The sequence below is a fragment of the Vanellus vanellus genome (genome assembly GCF_965231255.1).
Source record: "Vanellus vanellus genome assembly, chromosome: 13".
Lineage (NCBI taxonomy): Eukaryota > Metazoa > Chordata > Aves > Charadriiformes > Charadriidae > Vanellus > Vanellus vanellus.
This window is the reverse complement of record NC_138918.1, coordinates 8,485,276-8,500,276: the sequence shown is the minus strand read 5'-3', so window position 1 is coordinate 8,500,276 and position 15,001 is coordinate 8,485,276. Positions and strand designations below refer to the sequence as shown.

Genomic DNA, 15,001 nt, shown 5'->3' with positions numbered 1-15,001 from the left:
TTCTGTTGGAGGAATTCAAACAGCCCTACGCAGCCCCGCGTGCATCTGGTCCAGCGAGCGGCAGCAAAACACTAACCCCGAGTCCAGCTTGTGAAGTTGCCCTGTTCTTGCTTTTGTTGGGGATATCCAAAACTGCATTTAAGTTTCCTCAGCTCAAAACATTTTCTGGCAGATGACAGAAGGCATGTGTAAGGCAGAAACCGCACTTCGCAGCTGACCACAGCTTTTGACCCTCCGACGTCAAAACCCCAAGAACTGGCGAAACGCTTACCTGTAGGTCAAAGAACTTGCTGTACCGTCGGTATATGACTTCTGTGGAGCCATTGGACCAGGTGACTTTGATAATGTACACCTGCAGGGAACAGAGGAAGGAATCAGAGAGGAGCAACCCAACAACCCGCACCACAACCCAAATGCTGCTAAAGCGGCGCCCGTGGCTGGGAGTCAACCAGGGGAGTTCACGGGAGCACTTAAAGTCATTTCAGCCATACTAGAAAATACGTAAGATTAAATTATTAAGCTCCGCTGCTGCAACGTAAGTGTCCACTTAATGCTTATTGATAGTTGTGACCCAAGACAGCTCCCTATCCCTACGCAGGGGCATACATCAAACGCGAAAGGGCACTTCTACGTAAAAACACAGCTAAAGTCTCCCCAGACACATTAGGAGTCAATAACCACACCTTGGCCACGCCACTCCTGGCTGCAGCACCAAGCTTGATGTAGGGGTCCCAAAACTGCAGCCCGCAGTGAGCTGCACCACGTAGCACCACCAGCCTGGGCCCGGGGCTGGGGTTTGCAAGAACTCAAACCCACAAGGTTCCAAACTCCGTCTCTTCTTCCGTGAGTAACGATGAGGTTTTACTAACTTAAACTTGCTGGGACGCAAATTACCTTCCTGTTCCTTAAAATGCTACACAATCAATCCCAGTAATTGCAGGTTATTCGCAGACCGTATGACTAGGGCTTTTACTGGTGATGAATGCAAAAACAACAACCCAACCCAGTTTTTTTATTCTCCTATGGAAGACAACAAGCAAATAACAAAATTGGGCAATTACTTATCTAATGTCCTTGCCTCTCGCAGAAACCAAAGATGACCCTTGATGAGATGCCAGCATAACACTCAAGTGATGCAAACCTCAGCCTTTGCTAACTGATAACAGATTGGCCAAGAAAAATGAGGGCATGTTCGTTTTTTCTTCTAACTCTCATATCCTGCATATTTCCACCACAAATTCAAGTATCGATTCACTGAAGCAGAAACAAACGTTCAGCAGCTCAGGTGAACGGACCTGCTAGAACTCCAGTTAACATAATGAAGCACGAAGGCTCTTAGGATGCTGATGTTTTGATATTTAAAACAGAATCCCTTAAGAGTTTCACAAGGTTTCCCACTATTTTTCCAGATACTGGAATGCGACCAACATCCCACAGCCCAGTATCGAAACTCAAACACCAGGAGACTCAAATGGGTAGCACAATGCTAAATTATTTGAGCTCAAACTTACTTGAATGATGCACTAAAAGTCTAATCGAAAGGTCACTTTGCTGCTCGGAGGGCTGATGCGGCACGACCTACCAAGGCGAGGAGACTCCTGAAGAACCACAAAGATGTCTCAGTGGAATCACTTCCAAATTAAGATGGAAAAAGAGGCAGCAGGATGAAGCAAGTTCTTACTGCTAAAATAAAGAGCTTCCGTACTTTCAACCCAGCAATTCAACGACCGCTTTTCTCAAACCAGCTGATCGGCCCAAACACAGCTGCGACTGCTTTGCTGACTTGCCGTGAGCTGGCTGGGTGTCACAGGCACCACCACCCTCTCCCAGACAAAATCCGAATTGCTCGGCATCGCCTCACAGGCCTTATTCGGTGAATCACAATCCTCTCCTTTCGTTCACAAATTCTCTTTTTGAGCTGAAGGACCTGGGCTTTCTGCATATTAATGCAAGGAAGACAGAGGGCTCCTGCAAGACAGCATCTGCAGCAGCTGCGGAGACCTGGATGGACCATGATTTGCCACAAGAGGGGCCCAGATGCTGTGCTGACCACCAAAGATGGTTTGAGAAGCACTGCCTTGGGTCAGGCACAATACCTGTTAGGGCACATGCTCCTAGACCTCAACAGGTCACGGACAACTTGGCTGACCATAGTTTGCAATGAAAACCAGTTAAGTCGCATGACACGGCCTCGGAAATCTCTGACCGCGTCCGTACAGTCACCACCACACCACCAGCAAACTAAGCGTTAACTTGATGCTAAGAAAGCATCCAAGCTGCCTTTACCCTCACCCCAGGACTTGCCGGCAGGCCAGCATGAGCTCATTTCGGTTGGAAGCTCAGCTGATATCCCAGCTTTCTTACCAGTCTACAGCACTTTACGGGGTTATATCACTGCTGGCTGCCTGCCTGGAGAAAGCCTTCCACTGGGGCAGGAGAAAGAGCCAACTTTTCTTCACTGTTTATTCCTATCCTGCCTTTATTTGGAGTCAACAGCCTATTAGACTGGGATTTTAATCAGGATGTGGATTTGCTCAAGCCAAAATGAATTCAAAGCTCTTAAGGGTAATAAAGCCATGAGATTTGAGGGCACACCACGCTTTATTATACCCTTTGCAATTGAGGGAAGGAGCATTTCTCCCAACTGACGAGCTCAGTCCTATTTTGCTGAAATGCAGATCTCGCAGGAGTCTGGATAACGGCTTCTTGCACATGCTATTTGAGCAGCAGAAAGGTCTCTGGGGGTATCTCCTCACCTACTTGTAGAAAGCAAGAAAGACGGGGAAGCCCACAGCTCCTCAGTATCTCTAAAAACACTGTCTCAGTAAAGCTGCCTTCCTTTCTCCTTGTGAATATCCCTCGTCCTTCACTGATGGCTCCATCCCACAGAGGTATTCTGTTGGCCGAACCATCGCAGATCTTGGTCTCTGCCAATACCTAATCCAGTCCCTGCTGTCCTAGAGACAAAAAGGACACCAGAAAGCATAACTTAGGTGCTCTCCACAACTGACAACAAAAGTGCAGAATTTGAAAGGGAAGAACGGTGCAGTCGGCCACCCAGCGATGGTTCTCACAGGGACCAGAGATGATGATGCACCAAGCTACCACAAGCACCCACACATATCTCTCTCAGGTGCTTTCAGAAGACGCTTTCAATCGTGAAGACAGTTTTGAAAACATTGCACTTGGTCTGAAGCGTCCCCTCCTGGCCTGGCACTGCACCATGACCTGTCAGAAGCACCCACCACAAAGCAGCAGCCCAAACAAACCCAATTTCGTCCTGGTAGGAGCCACCCCATCACCCGCTCCCGCAACCCTCGCTCCTGCAGAGGCTGCTCCGAGGACAGCCGTTTTCCCAGCCCAGCTGTGTGGGTGAGGGCATGTGGAAACAGTTATTTCATGGGTCTTCTCCAGCTCTGATTTCTACGGTCCTTCAAAGAAATAACACAGAGAAACCACCAGCAGACCCTTTCCGTGGAAAGAGCGAGGGGATCTCCCGGGGCTGCAGCTGGTGCTGTCTCGGGGACGCGCACCCATGGGGAGCACTGCTGGGAAGGAGGGGGGGGCCACCGCCGCTTGGATCCCGCTCCGCCGTGTCCTCGAGGGGTGGGGAGAGCCGAGCAGATGGCAGGGAGGCGGCGGGCGGCCAGATCCAGGAGGGGGGCTCTGCAACCCCATCACATGGGCTGGGCCCACGGCCAAAACCAACAGGCAGAGCTATCTAAATATTTACAGCCCTTCCCGGGCCAGCAGTGGGGTCTGCACCGTGAAGGGAACTAGCTGACTCGGTGAAACCCGGGAACCGGTGGCTTCCCTCCCTCCGGAAAGGACGCCTTACCCTGCCCCGCTCCCAGCCCGAGAACCTCCATCCCCTGCTCTGCTCCAGCCTACGTTGGCTCCAGCCTACAGCGCTGCACACGTGTCAGGTCAAACCCCACAGCTAGGTCTGGTGCCCGAAGGCGATGGGCCAGGCAGAGCTTTGGCACGGGCAGAATCCAGCGGGGCTCAACCTCCCCTAGCTTCATTTCAGCCGCGGGTCAGGGGAGCGTAGCCGACATTCACGCCCGTGCTTCTGAAATCCTTCAGAGGCAGCTCACGGCATTTGTCCCGCCAGAGCAACGCGCAGAGGAGGGGTACAGAGCTTTCAGGGTCACTCAGATACACTCAAAATCCCGCTTTGGGGAGCAAGAAAGCCCCGTGCACGCGCCCTCAGTCCCCCGTCACTCCTCTCCCTGCCCTCGCGCCGGGAAACCACAGGCGCACGCTGCGTCGAGCCGAGTTACGGAGCAGGAGGAGGTCCCGGCAGGACAACCTTGTCCGAGCTGCAGTGAAGACCAAAGGAAAGCAACAAGACCTGCCCTCTGCTCCCGGGGGGCTTTTCCCGGGGGCTGCAGAGGCCCTGGGACAGTTTTGGAGGTGCAGGCGGATGTTGTTTAGCGCCGGGGGAGAGGAGCACTGCACGTTAATGCCAAATGCTCCCCGTGCTCCCATCCCTTGGAGGGCAGAAGCGGATCAGGTCCTTCACAGGAAATGGAAACCTGCAGATGCAAAAGGCTGAACTCCCACAGACGCCGTGGGGATTTGGCTCCCAAACTCCCTGGGTTCCTCAAACTCCACGCGTTACGAGTAATTGGCCACGTACCAACTACTTAAAAACTACCGATTGAGAAGTTCACCATCAGGACCTCCATCACCCAGGATTCTCCTTGGTCACATTAGAGACCGAGCGCCCTAAACCGAAATATAAAGATGGCAAAAAGGCCGCGGGAATCCTGCGGCCCGCCCGGCTGGGCACTGCCAGCGCGGCCTCCCCCCGCTGTAACCCCGTGTCTGCCACCGCTCCCCCCCTCCCCAGCGGCTCTGGAGAAGCAGTTCCGAGGGAGAACGGGCCCGGTGGGAAGTGGGACTGAAAAACCTTCCTAAGGGAACTGTCAAAAAAATGACAGGTTGCTAAAAGAAATGCAAATGGCACCTGGCCAACCGTAACAGAGCTGTCAACGAGAGCTGCCACTCAACTCGCATGGCAGCGAGGGCTCTGCGGCCCCGGGGGAAACGCGCAGGCGACACGCAGCGGGTGGATGCCCGAGGGAGATCCAGGACATCCCTCCTGGGCAGGACATCACCCCAGGCATCACCAGAAGAGCCGGGGGAGGGGGGCTGAAGCAGACAGCTCAGACCCACGTCCGCAGCGGTTGGAGTCACAGGGACAAGAGCACGAGCACAGAGGGGACGAGAAGCCGGCGCAAATTATCTCTATCTGAAAGGGCAGCCAGAGAGTTTTGGGGTTTTTTTCCCCTCTCCTCTTGAAGAAAGGAAATAGCAAGCATAAGCCCTGGAAGCTGTCAGACCCCAGAAATATTTTTCCACAGGGCGATAACGAGCCTCGGTGCTGCAGATAGCAATGGCTCCTGGTGACTTCCACCGCTCAAAGGGACGGAGGACCCTGGAGCCCTCCGTCTGGCACCTTCCCCAGGAGGCATGTTCCCCATGCAACAACGTGGCCGGAGAGAGGAGATGATTCAAGTGGCTGACTTGAGGCAATGGAATTAAGAAGCTACCAAAAAAAACCCCAAACCCTAACAGAAACAGCTTCCGGTTCTTGAAACATGAGGCCCTGTGACCTCCTACAAGAATCACTTCTGGACGCCTTGCATAAACACACTATGGACACGCACAGAACACAACCCGGGGAGCAGCCTGCGCTGCTTAAATTTGAGTAGAAAAAAGGCAAACTGAAGTTGCAGGAGAACCTAGAGCCACAGTTTCGGCCTCTCTCCCCCCATAGGAGGAGTTTTCCAAGGAGACTTGCACGGTGTCCCGGCTGTGGGGGCACACTTAAAGCCGTAAGCAGGGCTTTGGGGAGAGGGCTCAGCCCGCAAGCCCTCTGACTGGCACCCAGCACACAAGGCAGCAAGTCCACCCCGAGCTCAGCACCATACAGCTACCCCAGCTGGGGCTCCGGAGCAGCACACCCACACTGACACAACCAACAACCCGCCAGCAGCCCTCCGGGACATGGCACAGCCCTCCCTGGCACGGCACAGCCCTCCCTGGGTGGCTCTGCAGCAATCCCGGAGCTTCCCTGGCCCCGAAGCATCCCTGTGCCCGGAGTTCCCGCACGCCCAGACCCTCCCGTTTCCACGCCAGCCACACCAGAGGCACGTCAACGATGGCAGGGTGGAAACCAACGCCACGGTCACTCGGAAAGGCACCACCACGGGGCTGCAGGGACGCGCAGCGCTGCCCACCCGCCACCGACGGGCATCGGGGTAGGTCCTCAGCCACCGACGGGCATCGGGGTAGGTCCTCAGCCACCGACGGGCATCGGGGTAGGTCCTCAGCCACTCGGCAGAGCTCCTACGGCAAAGCCAGACATAACAGCCTCCAGCAGAGGCAGAGCTGTCTGCAGAGCTGTTTCCAATGGGCTTGAGCCTGTGTGGTCTCGGGTCCGGGGAGACTATGTACAATAAACCTCTCTGTGGAAAACTCCGCATATTTAAAGCATCTTTCGCCAGTAGAAGGGAAAAAGCATCAGCCTCTCTATTCCACCCGCACTCCCCCACACCCCGGAACCGGGGGAAGCGATGGGAGAGCCCCACACCCTGGCTTCGGCCGCTACCGCGAGGAAGAAGCACCGAGAAATTCAAAGGGGCAGAGAAACCAAAGCAGCTGAGGGATGGAGCCAAACCGGAGCGGGGTTTAATATAGAAAAGGGAGTGGGAAATTGTAAGAGGAAAAGAAAAAAGAAAAAAAAAAAAAAAAAGAGGGAGGTGGCTGGAAACAAAGAAAGTTCTTGGCGGCGAGCTGCTGTGCTTGGCCCCTCTCCATCAGCCTTCACCGCCGCGGGTGCACGGGGCTGGGAAAGGGAGCACGGGGCTCTTTCGCCGTGGGACACTGGAGCTCAGAGTGGGAGAGGGACAGTCAGCCCCCTGCTCAGTCCCCCGGACACCTCGTCACCCCCTCGCTCCTGCTCTGTGGACAGGGGAAGGGCATGAGCTGGTTCAGACAGCACTGGGAAAGGCCCGGAGAAGCGATCCCAGCGGTAACTGCAGGGCACCAGGGATGCTGCTGTGGTCCCTCTGGTCTAAGCAGAGGAGAGAGGCAGAAGCAACAAGTCAGAGCTGCAGGGAGGAGCTGGGTAACGGGGATGCAGGCGGCACGAGGACAGGCATATCCTCACTGCCACGGCAAATAACCCAAGTTGATCTGCCCACACACCCAGGACTACAGAGCGGCCACCTCCCCTCGCTCTGATTCATCCCTTTGACTGCACCCTCCCTAAAACCCCAGCGAGCGACAGCTCTTCCCGCTCCGCTCTTGTACGGCTCGCCAGGGCACAGCGCTGCCTGAGCACACCAACGCCGCTGGGATGAAGTGCCTGAACGCGGGGCTACACCAAGCAAGGGGTCCCCAGGGACAACCCACCGAGCCCCGCTCGGCGGCGGCGGAGACCCCTCAGCCATGCAACATATGCACCCGCTTGTTTGCTCTCAGTCACACTGAAGGTCAAACATATGGATTCGTTTGTTTCCTATTTCCCGCTGCTACATGAAACGGCCGGAAGACAGAGATACCCTCCAAAGCAAAGCTGTGAGGGATCAAGGTCACCAGCCCTCCCAGCGGGCAGGGGCGATGGATGGCCCCTACACCGAAGTTCACTGCTGGAGCTGTGTAGGAGCACCAGCTTTCCCCCCCCGGAGCTGCATCCGCCTCAGTGGCCACGTGCCAGGCAGGATTTGGCCCTTGCACTGAACTGCGACATTCAAGGTTTTCAACAGCCTTAAGTAACACGACTAGGGAAGAAAAACAAAGGAGAGTTTGCCTTTGAGTGTTGGTTTTCATCCGCAAAGCCAACAGCGCTCCCTTAAGCCCCAACTCTCTTGAGAGGCGAGGGGGGAAGAAGGGTTGATCGGCTCTGTAGCGCTGTGCAGCAGAGCAGGGCCAGGCACAAGGACGGGTCCAAGTTTCTACCAACTACGGGCGCCCAGCACCCTGCTTCTGGCCTCCCTCGAGCAGGAGAGCATCGGCCAGCTGACAGGAAACGGGATGAGATACAGTAGAACCACAGGATACAGCAGCAAAACACTGCTGAGGATGCTGAGAAAGCCCTCAAACCTCTGGGGGCCACCGACGCTCAGAAACTTTTTGCCGTGGCAGAGATTCCAGCTTCCTGGGTTCAGCCTTACTTCATCCATTCTGGTTTCGCTTTTGCTCTCTTTCATTCCCAGTTTAAGTAACAGCCCTCGGACAGATTTCACACTATTCATTTTAACCTCCTGTTCCCTCGATCTAAACGCATCCAGATCCTTCAGTTCCCCACAGGACATTCCCACCATACCACGAACGCAGTCACACTCCCCAGAGAGTGTGGCACGAGGGGAGTCATCCCCCAACGTCCTTCTTAAGCCAAGCAACCGGCATGATTCACAACGGCAGAAATAACACAGTTATTGTACGAGGTGACACTGCGCCAGGTCCCCACAGGGCTCTGCTCCAGACGGGCACGTCAGGACCAGGGGATCATGACACACAGGTCCATGTTCTTCAGAAGACATCTTCTGCTCTATACGTGTATGGCATTGAAGAACAACAGCATCTTTTGCCATTTGAGCAGTCTTCTCTGAATGCTCCATAATCAATTCCAGATAAGCAATGGGGTTGGGTTGGGTTGGGTTGGATAACGAATGAAACCACAAACGGCCTCACCACTACAAGGAACAGGAGCAGAGAACACACCTACCATCACATCACAAATTCCATACAAAAAATATAATGCATTTACTTTTTGAATTGTTTTTTTCATCAAACTTCTTTTAAAATATCTATAGACACTATCATCTGGGTACCAGATTCCAACACGCAGCGTTAATTACTTTGGCAAGGCACCCGCCACAAATGAGGTGGTTCAATAATGCATGGATATTCACCTCGTTTAAAGTTTGCAATCTTCTTAACTGAGCTTGCAAAATAAATGCATGCTGCCCACTTTAAGTTTCCCTTTTTCCAAGTGATACAAGTGTGCACGGAGACCAGGAAAAGATGTCCTGCAAGAGCGTAGTCCAGATTTTCCAATAAACTAACACAACCAAAGAACATGCTGCTCTTCCCTTCCTGTCGGATGTACATGTATATTTTTGGTTTGTCCTCTGGAGTAACCACGTAAAACTATAGGAACTATGGAAGTGTTCTTGGTGGACAGGACAGTAGAAATGAAGATGCAATTCAATGACATTGTTATTAGCACATAGAACAAAACATACAAATTGCAGCTGTATTAAAACGAGAGGTCCCGAAGCTTGCCTAAGGGCAAGAAAACAACCAAAATCTGGATTTAGTAGGGCAAAGCTTTATTTTAGGGACTTCTACTAGAGAATAACAAACACAAAACTATAAAAAGATCCCGTGTAAAGTCCTTTAAAGGAAAACTTAGTCCATTTCAACTATGCCTTTGTTTTGGGTCTTTTCTGAATAAACATTGAGTTGGCCAGACCATAGAAATGACAGTCTGCTACTCTGCCGCCCGGAATGACTACTTCTAAACTCTGCTCTTGGACTTTGCCTTTTCAGATTTGCAGTATGGCCCTGGAGCCCTCGCCGGCAGCGTCCCTGAGGGGCACGAGCTGTAATGACTTAACGTAGGGTTGTATGGGAAATGTCACTCCAGGGTGACCCTCCAGCCACTGCCTGGAGGATGGGAGTCCCCTTGCTGAGATCCCGAGCTTGGCTGTTCTCTCTCTCAACAGGACCAGAGCAGTGCATCCTGCCACAGACACCTGCAAAAGGATCGTTTCTCGCTGCCCCTTCCAGATATCCTTCCCCTCTCGGCCCTTCCACACGTGTGAGCGGAGCTGGTGGGACAAGAACAGGCGCAGACGCGTCGGCCTCGCACCGTGCCAACAGCACGGCAGCAAGCGCCTTGCCGGAGCACAGGGCTAACCGCAAGGAGAAAAGCGTGCAAGGGGACAGTCCCCCCGGCTAATTGCAATTTAGCCTGACCCCTGCTAGCCGTGCTCACTGCAGTACCCAAAGGGTTTCACACTTCACCAAGGAGAAGAGCAAGCCAGAGGCCCCTACCCTCCAAATGCCTCGAAACGCGCCTGGGCTTCCTTTGAATAACCCACCCAGCTCCTCCCGCCCTCAGGTCAGGTACTGGGCTGTCACCAGGGTAAGGAGGACGGACAGGAGATGGGACAAGCGCACTGTTGTCCCGGTGTATCCTTCCAGGGCAGTGCGGCCATCAGGTGCAGTGAGAAGCGGCGAGCCAGCAGCACACCGGACTGATGCTCCCTGACCGATCTGAGCCAGTGCCGCTCACGGGCACACACGCGTTCGAGGGCACGGGGCTGCCTTGGGGGCCCCAGCTAAACCCCGACGCTCAGTTCAGCACGTGTTCGAGCTGCTCTCGGCTACCCAAACCCTACCTGGCACCTTGCTGGGTCCTCACCCAGCCTGAGCCCCCCCAGTTTGGGAGAATACTGTGCCTCCTGCTTCCAATCAGAGCTGCAAAAAAGCACAATTTTTTGTCCCGGGCAACACAGCTCTTTTTGTATTAATTACCAAGGTGATGGGCCAACCACACCGGCCTGAATAGAGCTGGCCTTTCCTACGGCCCCTCCCCACCGCGGGCGTCAATAAGGACTTTGAAACATTGGTTTGATCTCACTTTTCTGGGAAACTGGAATTCACGACTTTCTGCTGCGGCCTCGCTTACAGCCAACACAACTGCACCTTTGTCCGGCAAAGAATAGCCTCTCGCCAACGCAGAGAGGAGCCCGAGCACAACGGGTCACCCGCCGGTCAGGCCAGCGCAGAGGCAACGGGAAGAAAAGCCGACGGGCTCCTCCAGCCTCCCGGGGGACAGCGAGCGGCTGCCCCAGGGGATGGAGAGCACATGCATGCTCAGTAATGAGAACCCACAAAGCAAAGGTTTAACGTGTACACTTTGTGGTCGACTCAGATTTGCAGCCTGCCAGCAGATACAGTCTAAAGATGACTCAGCCGCAATTTGCTGCCCCTCCTCTCCCTCTCTTTGCAGAAGGAATTAAAAAAAAAAAAAAAAAGAAAAAAAAAAGGAAAGAAGGTTTTGATTCCATATAATTAACTGGCTTTGTGAATCTGCCTAGTTCCTATCGATTCCCTCCAACAAGGCGAGCGCTCCCATTCACTCCAGCGCTGCCCCGGGGGGAGGCTGCTGCCTGCGAGCTGCCTGCCCCTCCCCGGGCTCAGCCCCGCCGCTGGCGCTCGCTGCCGGGTTTCGGTCCAAGGCCAGTACAGGGAAAGGCAGTACAGGGAAAGGTTAGAGGCAGAGGACTCCGCCGCCGTTGGAGGAGGGAGCGCGCGGCCGGCCGAGCCGCACAGGCACAGCTGGCTGTCATGAGCTGTGCACAGCCGCCTTCTCCCACCGCCCCGCGAGCTTCTGCTCCGGTGCCCCTACCCAGCCGTCCCGCCATACGTCTCTCTTTCTAAAAAAACATCTCTGCCCCAGTTTTCCATTCCGCCTCACAGGGATTATTTGTGCTATGCCCAACTCCACCCGCCTCACCCCTGCGGGTGGAGGGTAAGCAGGGAGAGTGCCCAAAACAGACCGCGTCCAGCACTTGATTTGGATGGGTGCAAGGAGCCACTGGTCCCAGTAAGGGAACGAGAAGGCCCAGAAGTGAGAGTGGGGGAGCAACTGCAGGCGACCCCATCCGAGCCCTGTTACGGGACCTGACGGCGGTGCAACAGATCCGCCAAGACAAACAGAAGCGTACACAGCTCAGCAAACCTCCTCACGTACACGCTCCTCCAGATCGCATGCATAACCCAGCTACGATGAGTAAGTCTGGGATGGACACGGCAGGAAGGGGGGGGCACATCTGGAGCCGGGGTCGCACTCAGCCAAGGCTGATAAAGCTGCAGGCGGGGCAGGAGAGGAAGAAGGTGCGATAAGGGGTTGGGCGGCTGCAGCCACATCACATCCCTGGATGCAAGGAGGGGGTAACAGTCCTCCTTTACCCTCCCCTCCATCCTGGCTGGAGCTGGCCTGCCCTCTGCTTTCCTCCGACTGTTGCTCACTGCCACAAGCCAGATGGGGTGACCCACAGAAGCCCCTGATCTCCCAAGAGCTCAGGCTGCCTGGCTCTGCCGCCACACCACACGCCAGCCGGAGCCAACAGCACATCCCTGCAAACCCAAATGTGCCACGAGCAGTGTGTCACTGGGTCACCCCGGTCTAAGGCAAACGGGGCGGGGAGAACATTTTGGTCTTTGTTTTACAGTTGTTGCCAGGATTCACCCACAAGGTCTCCACGGATGCCTGGAAGCGCACCAAAGTTTAAATAATAATAATAACTAAAAAAAAGAAAAAGTAAAAAGAAAAAAACTCAACCCCTTCAAAACCAGACAAACCCACAACTGTTTGGAAGATGCCCTGGAGCGTGCATGAACGTGCTCCCCGGGCGGCTCACGCAGAAGGGGTGCAGGGGACAGGAGAGAACACCTCTACAAGGGCCAGCGGCACTGTCCCAGGCACAGGAGAAAGGAGCTGGGGGAGACTCTGCAGCCAACAGGTTTCGGAGCCCCTCTGCCCAACGCTGCGCCCTCACGGGAGCAGAAGCACTTCTCGGTGATGTCCCGAGATGCCACCACCTCCTCCTCCTCCTCCTCTTCTTCCTCCCCCCGGCTGCGCGCCGCCCTGGGAGCCCCCCCCCCCCAAAATCCCACCCGCAGCTATTCACGGACACCTCCCGGCGCTTCCCCCCGGCGGGTCCCGCACAGGGTCACCCCCGGCGCTGCTCCCCCCCCCCCCATCCCCCCCCTCCCCGCCCCAGCACGGCGATGTCCCTGCCCGCCTCTGCCGGTTGCAGGGGTCGGGGGGGAGGAGAGGCAACGTGTCCCCCCGCAGGCAGGAGGACCACCGGGTGATCCCCACGGGAGACGCCGGGGGTGGGAGCGGCAGACCTGGCAGCGCTGCCCCCCCCCCCCCCCCCCCTCCCTCCCTCCCGCTCCGCGCCCGCCGCCGGGGCAGCCGTGGGGGGAGCGGGGCCGCCCACGGGCCGGCAGCGCCCGGCCTTTGTTTGCCCAGGGCCGGGCGCGACGGAGCGGAGCGGGGCGAGCCGAGCCGAGCCGAGCCGAGCCACTCACATAGTGCTTGTTGGGGACGCGCCGCTTCTGCACGTCCAGCACCTTCACCTCCGCGATGCTCCGCCTGGGCATGCCTCCGCCTCTGCCCCTCGCAGCCCGGCGCCAGCGGCGAAGCGGGGACCGGCGGGGACGGGAAGCAGCGGCGGCGGCGGGGCTGGGGGAGGCTCTGGCGCACGCAGCCGGGACCGGAGCCTGCAGCGCCGCCGCCGAGCCCAGCCGAGCCGCCCCCCCCCCTCCGCCCGCTCGCTGCCGGGGGCGGGAGGCGGCCCCGGTCCGCCCCGGCCTATCCCGGCCGACGGGGCGGCCCCACCGCCGCCTGCTTAAAGGGGCGACCGGCGCCGCCCGCCCCACGCGTGTCCGCCCCACGGCGCGGCCGACGGGTGGGGGGTGCGCCGCCCCGCGGGCTCCCTCCCCCCTAACCCCGAGGTGGAGCGCGAAAGGCGACTCGGCCGTGGCTCTGGGAAGGCGACAGTTTTTCGGAGGGCGCTGCTGGCCGCTCGGCCATGGCGGGGAGGTGGCCGTGGGGGCTGGAGGGGCTTCGGGCTTGCCCGTCTCGCCAGGGACGGTGGGCCGGTGCGTGGGCTCCGTCACCAGGTTTGGATTTTTTTCCCTGCGCTTGTCCTGTAACAACGTCCACCAGGACTTGGCCACCAACAGCCACATCCCTAAAGGATCCAGGAAATTGACTGAGCAGAAAAAGGTGGCTTTGTTGGTTGTTGGTATGGTCAGATCGGCAGAAGTGCCTTACCCAGGGTGACGTGCATACCCGCCGGGAGCCAGGAGCTGAGCCCCTGCACCCCACTGCTCCTCCCCGGCAGCCCACTCCATCGTGCCACGCTCCGTGCCCATCTCTGCCCTTGGCACGGCAGAGGAGACAAGGCAGTGCCTGGGCACTTCTCTACATCAGCACCACCCATGGCCTCCGTCTTCCCAGCAGCTCCTGAACACGTGGCATAACCACAGCTCTCTTCCCCGTTGGGCTGTTAATTACATTATAAAGTTACTCAAGGCTTGCACTGGCAGGTCATTAGCTTTCATATGAATTTAATTTAATCATAAACAACTCATCTCACTCCTTAGCAGCTCCTTAAACGTAGCTCTTTTTTATACTGTTAATTTTGCTACAGCCGCCCCAGAGAATGATGGAGGCGCAGGCAGGTTGCCAGGGCTCTATGGTCCCCACCTCTCCCCTGCCCTCCCAAAGGGCTCATCTTCATCCTCCCCCCCCTCAGCTAAGCCCAAGACCGTGGTGCTCTCCTGCAGGAAGGATGCTAGGTTGTCTGAAGGAGACACCACACCACTGGTGACCTCCCTGGTGCCTGCCAGTGTGCCACCACAGGGCTGGTTTATTTATGGACCAGCCGCGTGTCGCTCCCCTCCCTGTCCCAGCCCCATTGTCACTCCTCAGTCAGACACAGGTTGAAGGCAGGTGGGCAGGAGGCCATGGCGAGGCCCCAAAGAGCCCTCCCTTCCTTCTCCCACCAGGACAGCCCTGACATTCCTGAGGGATGCTGGGGATGGACCTTGAAGTGCTAATCAAGAGTGGAAGCCTGGGAAAGCACCAACAAGCAGCAGGACTGCCGCTTTTGATGTGTGGAGTGCCCAGCTTGAGCAGATAAGAGTTTTACTGGTTTTTAAAGCCCTGAAAGATGAATGAATCCTCCAAAAGGATGGTCAGGAAAACATCCAAAGCAGCTGTGCATCGTGTTGGTTAGAGAAGAAATGTAAATTGAGGAGATGTGGAACACTAGAGAAAGGGGGATTAAGAGAAGAATGAAACAATTATTGGTCTTTGCATGCTGAAAGGAGAAACCAGGGGAAAGAGCAGCTGAGGGCACTGCTACTGAGCAGCACAGAGGATGTAACCTGAAGAGCC

At 56.2% G+C, this 15,001-nt stretch overlaps 1 protein-coding gene across 1 annotated transcript in view; it reads right to left on the bottom strand.

The window, feature by feature from the left end:
- The window catches only part of SH3PXD2B (SH3 and PX domains 2B), a 77,325-nt gene extending 64,016 nt beyond the window's left edge, over positions 1 to 13,309 (bottom strand). The window contains exons 1-2 of the mRNA XM_082489826.1: positions 13,126 to 13,309; positions 272 to 352 (exon numbers count right to left, since the gene is read on the bottom strand). Coding sequence (XP_082345952.1) covers positions 272 to 352; positions 13,126 to 13,197 — 153 coding nt within the window. The 5' untranslated portion in view covers positions 13,198 to 13,309. The remainder of the gene's footprint in view (positions 1 to 271; positions 353 to 13,125) is intronic.
- Positions 13,310 to 15,001: the final 1,692 nt, after the last annotated feature.